Genomic DNA, 8537 nt, shown 5'->3' with positions numbered 1-8537 from the left:
TGATTCAAATATAACCTTAATATTGGGGTGGTTCACTGCATTTCATTCATTTTCAAATTCAGTGTGACTCAGTTGGTATCAGTTTCTTCCTCAGAGCCTGTCTGATGACAAGGTGGGAAATAAACTGGGATGACACTGCTGAACACAGATTTGTATTAGCATAACTTTGAGGTTTTCTGTGCGGTTATGTGCATTTATAAAACAATTGTGCTAACCAGTTTTCTGAAACACCTCAGATGTGAAGACCTCATCCATACTAATAACTTTGGCTGTATGAGTTATCAGCTCTAATGTCAGTAATTATATATTTACAGAAATAAATTAATATTCTGAAATATTCTATATGAAACATCTGAACATCTATATGAAATAGAAATCTTTTGTAACATTATAAAAATATTGTACTGTCACTTTGATCAGTTTAATGTATCCTTGCTGAATAAAAAAAAATTAATAAAAATAAAACTGACTTCACCCCAAACATTTGTACTGTATATATAGTCTATTTCTCCATAGATATGTCTGTGTGTGTGGATCGAATTGCAGAATGGTGTTAAATGGCTCCCTGAACCAGTTCACAAGAAGTGGTTCACTAGAATTATACGGACTTTCCAGCGCTACTGATTACACAGCAGCATGTTACCACATTGGGCTTCACCCGAAGAGGCAGTATCTTTGGGGGCGGGGCTGGGGCGGGATTTGCTTCTCAACCCTCCGGTGTGAATTCTCATTCCTCTCTACTGCTCGTCCAGACTTCACCAGCGATCTACGCACAGAGCAACAGCCTGATCATTTCAACGCACTCAACTAGAGAGTTCTCTCGATACTGTCCAACAACTTCAGACGTACATATCTCTGTTGAAAATCTCTTCGGACTGTATAAAAGAGAGCCGGGGTTTTCTATAAGGATGCAATCGCTTATCTGCCTTTTCGGTGCCTTCATAGCAGCCGCTGTGTTTCAAACAGGTATGTCAATTCATTCATAATGAAAATGTTGTAATCTCACTTTCCCATTCTTTAACGTAACCTCGCTGCCGTAATCCGAGAACGGTGTTGAGCAGGTTCGGTCAGTGACCAATCGACTTTTTTTTTTCTTTTTTTTTTACTTCCTTACATCAGTGAACATCAGCAAGTTTTTATAATAGCCGTTGACGTAATTCGTTGGCAATCATTGCCAGGTCATGTGTTAGACTTTTAATTTCTCTCACATTAAGAACAAGAGGTCAACTCTCCACCTGACGAAGATTAAGCCATCTGTACCCGCGTCGGACATTCTCATTCATTCATTTTTATCACCAGCAGCAGTAGGAGACAGCGATAAAGCTTTCAAACTTAAACGATTCTCAGTGAAGAAAAGTGAATAGGAAGTGCTTCAACTTTTAGTTTAGACCGGTGACTTGACATATGCGACGTAATGTTGTTGATGCCGTGTTTCTGTTTCTGTTTAGTCGCATCACAAGCAGAGACGTGCCATGACATCACACTTGCGCGTTTCTGAAATCCCCATCTTATTGTATGCGTCAGTCCCAAATAGAAACTAAACACGGACCATAAAGGGACTGTTAAGCTAAATAATAATAAAGTCCTGCCATCCTTTACTCACTCTCTCATGTTGTTGTTAAGCATCTGAATGACTTGTTTTCTTCCGAAGAACACGAACGGAACATTTCTGAAAGATATCCTGAGTCTTCTGAAGTCATACCGAGTTTGTTTCTCGGTTTGTATGAGAAACAAACCGAAAACACCTGCTGTCCCCGGATCACTGAGTCAGTGAGAATGATTAGTTGGACTGATGAACGAATCATTCGGATAGCCTATGGTTTTTCGAATTGAATCATCTAATTCAAATATCCAAATCGAAATAAGAAGACTTACATTTTGTTCTGTTCCTCACACAATGATATTGTATGACGAAGAGGACCTTGTGAACTACTTTTACGCTACCTTCATTTGAAGCTTGTTTGCTAAGTCCCCAATCATTCTGGGCTAATAGCATCACCCTTTGTTTTTTGTTTTTTTTGTGCAAATGAAAGAAAGTCACGCAGCTTTGGGGTGATATGATAAAGAATTGTAATTTTGGGATGAACTATCCCTCTAATAAGCAACTGCATTATTTCGGTTCGCGCATGGCTGTTGCCCAGCGTGTGCGAATTATGTCAAGTTAATCAGTAATTAAAGTCTAGATTTTGAGATGCGCGCGACTACCGCCGCCTGGCTAGAATCTTTTTGAGCGCGTGACTGCAGCGAGAGGCGAGAAGCGAGCGTGTGCACGCTCACGAGAGGTTGCGGAGATAGAGGGTGGTGTTTTACAAAATCAGTCATTTGACTGGTGTATGGTTTTATCAGTGTCACATGCTTGTGTGCTTATCAGCATTTATTTGAGATGTCTTTATTTGTCTTCATATAGGCTACTAATCTATGTTAAGGCGGTTAAATGATTAATAACTTTGAGGTGGCAGCTGCTGTAGTGTTGTTCTTCATTTATTTTATTTATTTAATTATTTATTTGAATAATGGCCCGCTAGAGATGCGTGCACTTCCTCATTATCTTTCTATAGATTACCTAATATATATATATATATATATATATATATATATATATATATATATATATATATATATAATCTAATTAATATATTATATAATAGATCTCTCTCTCTCTCTCTCTCTCTCTCTCTCTCTCTCTCTCTCTTTATATATATATATATATATATTATTAATTAAAATTAATTGCTCACATTAATTGCATGACCATGCATTATTTGAGAGATGATAATTATTTTTTGCTTTATAAAATCATGTCGCACTGCAGGGCCATTTAAAATTAAACTATTTGGTCAAAATGGTATTTGAAACTTGTGGGAAAAATTGAAGCCTGTTACAAGGCCTGAGATATACAATTTACCTTATAAATCCCTTATATAGGCCTATGCATCCATATAAAATTTAAGCTAAAATTTGATTAATAAAAAAATATATATATGAAAAATAAACTACCCTTATACTATCTAAAAATAGTGTTTACTATGTTAGGTATGAAACTGTGTCCAAACTATAATGGGAAATTTGTTCAAATCAAATTAAATGTGTCCAGAATAAAATTAGGGAAGCTCTGTCACACAGCAGGAAAATGCTCATCATGTGACATTTTCCAAAATAACATTCATTTGTCAGCCTGCTTGCAGAACTTCATTTAATTTTATTGTATGACAAAGAATGTTGTTGATTATAAAGATCTGCACTGGAAATTCATTGGAAAATACAGCTTGAGTGAAGATTGTGTTCAGGTTGTTGTTTAGGATTCTGTCTGATCTGACAGGGCAATGGGTGTGGTTCATGCTCTTGCCTGAGGAACCCACACCATCCTTTAGAATTTCCAAGTGTTGTTTATAAGTGACATACTGTAACATGACATCTCATCATTTATCCTGAGATGTAAGGCATGTTAGTTCTGTTTCCCCAACACAGTTGTTGCTGTAAGCTATGTAGGCAGTTTCAAAGAGTTCTCCCCCACCCCAGATGCGCAGATGCGCACACACACACACACACACACACACACACACACACACACACACACACACACCCACACAAGCCATAGCCTTTACTCAAAGGCTATTTGCTGTTATGAACCTCTGGCTCTTTTTGGTTGTGTGTTGGAGAGGTAAGTTCCTCTGTAGTGCTGTCAGCAGAAGACTGATCACCTGTATGAAAACAGGTAAAGAAAAACATCACGGCCATCTTTGCGAGTTCATTGGTTGGATTGTGTGTTTCTAGATGTATTTTATAGCAAAAAAAAAACAGTTTCATTCAGCTTCCAGAATACATTAGCCTAAAAGGTTTCCGAAATGATAGTAATATTTTAAATAAAATGATTTGTAAAATGCACTCTTGGAAACATTGTTGGGTTGCGTTAGGGTTACTGAAACCACAACTATTTTTTATTTCCATTTGAATATCAGCGACGTCACTCCGAATGACATATGACCATGAGGAGGAACTGAAATTCTCTCTGAACCAAAAAGCACAGGCCTTTGTTTAGCATGAGATATGAAAAAAACCTAATTACTTTAAGACTTACACTAAATCGCATGTCCACCAGGAAATCCCACATCTGATTCTTTAAGCATTCAAGCGAAAGATTCATGCCACCGTGGCCTGATGGGGGAATATTTTGTCATTGTTTATTGGCAGGTGAGGGCTTGAGCTGATTAATGTCAGTTCCACTTAGATATCAAACAGGGAAACACATGTAGTGAAAAAAAAAGTCTAATTCATATTTACATATTCATTTAGTTTAAGCCTAACTATGGAACTGCTTTCAGGAAGAGACAATGAGAGCATATGGTAAAAGCTAATTTTACAGCTTTTGGGCTTTAATCGTCTCAAATAGTGGGAAGAGGGGCAAAAAAACCTGAGAGCACAGGCTAAGTGAACAAAGTTTCATGTGCAAAAATAATTGTGGTATATTATTCTGAATTTATTGGATCCAGGCATGGATGAAACAGGCAGTTAAGGTTTCAGAGTGTGCTTTGAACAACCGTTTAAATGGGTTGAAGTGCAGAGGCCATTATGTCATCATTTATTCATATTTAAATTCCCTACCGACCACTCACGCACATGCACAAGTGCACATGTATGTTCCATCACAGGCTTTTACAGAAAATTACTCAAGCCTTGTGTTGGACCAAGCATCTGCTCTCTCATGAACACATGCACACAAAAATACATTAACCCTCCTTTGGCGTCATCTGGGGTCTTTCTTGTCCATCAGACACACTCCCCATTTGCTAATGGATTAATCGGAGCATTGCTAAGAAGGAAGGCCTGCTATCTGCACCGCCCAAAATGGCCCCCTGAGACTTCAGCTGGTCGTATCTAATCATCTGGTCCTACAACCCTACTTCTGCCACATAATCAAAGGAAATGTTTACTTTAGGTTGTTTACACCGTCTAATGGACTGTTGTGCTGGTTACCAGCACTAAAATGTATTTTCCCAAGATTGCTGGTTGATAAAAGGCAGTTGGTGGTCTTAAGTGCTGCATTGAGGGAATATTGTTCTCTCGCTTTAATATTGTTATGCATATAAATAGTATAGCGATACACAGCAGGGAGACACAAGTTCAAGGCTTCCAAGATAAGCTTTAAATGAGAGTGCTAACTTTTGTGTGCTGTATACAATAATGTCATTTTCACAGCAGAATTCTCATCTGTGCTATCAAATATGGAAGTGGCAACAATGTTCTCTTGGTGGCAGACCTGCTTTTCACTTAGAAAACACTCAAGGCTGTGTGTTTTCAGATCAATATGCATCATAGAACTGACTGTAAACTCACCAGTTCTCTTTCAGATACAAGATTTTTGCTCATAATCAGGATGTGGAAAGCTGATAAAATGTACCGATTGGACAGATTGGTTTATTCGCATTTATTTATTAATATCAATGATTCTTGCAGACCGCACACCAGCAGCATTTGGTAGCATGATTGGATGTAAGGCGGAACGTTAAGGAGTGGCAAACAAATCTTCTTGTCTTTTGAGTTTTTTTATCCCATCTTGAGTTTAATGGGATGGTTTAAAGAGCCGTAACAGACTCTTTTTGGCCACTCTTGCTCATTTATGGGCCGGTGATATAAATATATTGACGCAGCAGTCAATGAAAGGGTCCGGAAATGGCTATTGATTAGACAAGCATCCAATTATTTCTAGACAACGTATTTTTTAACATGCGCTTTTTGGCAGTAATTCAAGCCACCTCGAGCCGTTCAATATAGTTTTAGCAGCAATTATGTGGCTGTTGGAATGTTATTTATAAGTTTGCTTATAGCGCAAGAGTCATAAGTCACCCTTTCTTCAGGGTTGTTGTATCGATCAGTTCAGAGATCACAGTGTAGAACCAATTTGAGTGGTTTTACTACTTGCGTTTATGAAACGTACATGGTGCGTTTTGATCCAAGACGTTTTAAGCCATAGGTTTGGAGGTCGATAATACCCCTCCAGAGAAGGATTTACATACATCAGGCTGCTTGTTCACGTGTTGTGGTTAATGGTCATCTGGCGGATATTATTTCATCAGTGTCAAATGTTTGTCCTGGCATTTAGATCCATCTACAAAAGGTTGCGAGTAGTAGCCCTGTCTCCCTCCCGCCAAATCACATTCTGTCAAATATCCATCTGAGGCTTTGAGCGCTTCAATTCAGTCTGACATTCAAAGCCACACAACCTTTCTGGCAGCCATGGAGACGCACGATAACTGGATTCCCATTCTGGGTCCGTCACTTTGATGCCGTCTGTGATGTGCAGATTGCATTTCTCTATGTGTGAGGAGACGTTCCTGCCTGCCACTCTCGCCTCTTTAAGTGACGCTTTGAACTCAAAAGGGCATGACAGAGGAAGCAAAGTTTTTTTTCCTCTCTTAAATCTGTTCCGGATAGAGTGAGAGTGTGAGAGGCGGATGGAAAGAGTGCCCATGAGCTCTATTGGTTAGGGACAGGATCTTCCAGAGCTGTCAGGGTGAATGAGGAAGCACTGATATTGGTTAAATCTATTAAAGGTAATGCAGGGTGAACTGTGAGCTTGACGGGTGGTGGCCCTATTCAGAGATGCTCAGGACAAACAATGCGAGCGGAAGAGGAGGTCAGAACTCTCAGGGTTTAGAGCTTTAATTGCTCTTTCCATAGGTTCACAATGTGCCTATTCGTTTGAAAGCATTTCTCTTTCAGATTTGAGCAGAAGGTTGTGCCATTTAGACTTGAATTGAGAATGCTATTTAAATTCCAGTTGCAGTTTGAATTTAAAATGAAGAGAGTGGAATGAATGGAAATTCACATCATTTTAATTTTCAACTTTGTTTTTCTAGTAGTTCACCAAAAAAAAAAAAAAAAAAACTCATGTTGTTTCAAACCTGTATACTGTTCTGTCTTCTTGAGATTATATTTTGAAGATGATATATTGAAGTCAGCTGGGTCTAATGTTGTTTTGGATTGCAATGACTTTCATTATGTGGACAAAAAACATTCTTTAAAATATTCTTCTTTTATGTTCCACAGAAGAAAGAAAGTGAAGTGTTACTTTAACTAGAAAAGGATACAGTACAGTCCTCCCTCATGTTCACATCCCTTTTTAGCGCCTCCCACTAAATCATGCTCAGTCACTGAATTGTTGTCTTTGTGTGCCTGTAAGTAATAAATTAAACTGATTATGTGATTTAAAAGGGTTACTGGTGGGAGCGTAAGGGAGGATGGATGGATGGGTGGATGAGGCTGCAGCTGGAGGAGTACACAATAAAAAAAAAAAAATAAAAAAAAACATTGTGGAGATTAAAAACTTGAACCCAATTCTCAGAGGAGGAAGTTCAACTGCAAGTTCATGCCCACTAGAATCACACATAGGAGTATCATTAAGGATTGCCAAACAAAAGGGTTCCCAAAGATGCATGCATGGCATATAAAATCAATGTATTATTCCCTTTTCGAATTTCCAAAACGGCTTTGCCGCATGACTTTACATGCCATAGTCGGATAGCACTGGATTTTTGACAAGTTAAACATTCAGTAAACCTCATGGTTAAAAAATGATTAGGGCAGGCAGCCGACCTGCTCCACTCCCGAGAGGCAAGGGAAGAAGCATCCTCTCATGCGATAAATTAGTTCCAGTTCTCGCAGGCTGGAGGAGCTCCCTCAGAGCTCTGTGTTGTTTCAGCATGCACCGTTCTAATGCGATTTTAAAAGGTTGAAAGTTGGAGTAGAGGTAAATGGTTGATTATGTACACACAACCGGTGCACATCTGCTTCAGTTCACATCGAGGAGAAAAGAAGCCTGCTTTTTTTCCCCCTTCCTGATCCTGTTTCGGCCCATCGAGAATGGTGGCCTGAGGGGCTGTTGTGATCGCTCCCAAAATTCCTGTCTTCACACATATCACCCTTCACATGCAAATTTAATGGTTGAAGGAAGTTTTCTACACTATCTGCACGACATCATACATTACCACTGTTTTGATGCTGCTTTTGTGATGGGAATACTGCAGAGAACAGGATAAAGCAACAGTCTTTCCTAGCTGATCTGACTTTGTCTTTCTTCTCTCAGTTGTCGTTAGAGGGAAACTTCAGGACGGAACCGTCTCTCTATTTATTCAATAAATCCCACCTCTGAGTGTTTGCCCTTTCGCTCCCTTCCTCCCTCTCCTCAGAATCCCCTGTTTCTTTATTCATCCTGTGTGACAGCATTCTCTACATTCAGCACAAATTGATTTATTTACCATTCAGAGGGGTCAAGTACAATGGGCCCTATGTTAAAAGTCCCGTAGATGTGCGTGGAGGAAAATTAAGAGTGTGCTACTCTGAATATCAAGTCTGAGGAAGCTGTACTCTTTAGAAGGCCATCGGAAAAGAAAATGACTTGAGTGGTATATCTCAAAGACCCCTGTTGGCTGCAGTATATATGTAGTCTGCCATTTTGCCACCCTATGGCCTCCACTTTACTATGCTATGCTAATAATCCTATTGACTTGTCGTGTAATTTTCCTCACAGCAAATGAGGC

The 8537-nt window shown here is 39.1% G+C and overlaps 1 protein-coding gene across 2 annotated transcripts in view; it reads left to right on the top strand.

Moving 5' to 3' along the window:
* Positions 1-724: 724 nt before the first annotated feature.
* LOC109112059 (CD166 antigen homolog) overlaps positions 725-8537 on the top strand; it is a 68052-nt gene continuing 60239 nt past the window's right edge. Inside the window, exon 1 of one of the 2 annotated variants that reach the window (XM_042765175.1) lies at positions 725-966. In XM_042765175.1, the coding sequence (XP_042621109.1) occupies positions 909-966 (58 nt within the window). In that variant the 5' untranslated portion in view covers positions 725-908. The remainder of the gene's footprint in view (positions 967-8537) is intronic. The other variant, XM_042765174.1, reaches the window with a different exon arrangement.

Source organism: Cyprinus carpio, chromosome A10 (genome assembly GCF_018340385.1).
Source record: "Cyprinus carpio isolate SPL01 chromosome A10, ASM1834038v1, whole genome shotgun sequence".
NCBI classification, from domain to species: Eukaryota; Metazoa; Chordata; class Actinopteri; order Cypriniformes; family Cyprinidae; genus Cyprinus; species Cyprinus carpio.
The sequence above is the reverse complement of the archived record's forward strand: the minus strand, read 5'-3'. Positions and strand labels throughout refer to the sequence as shown.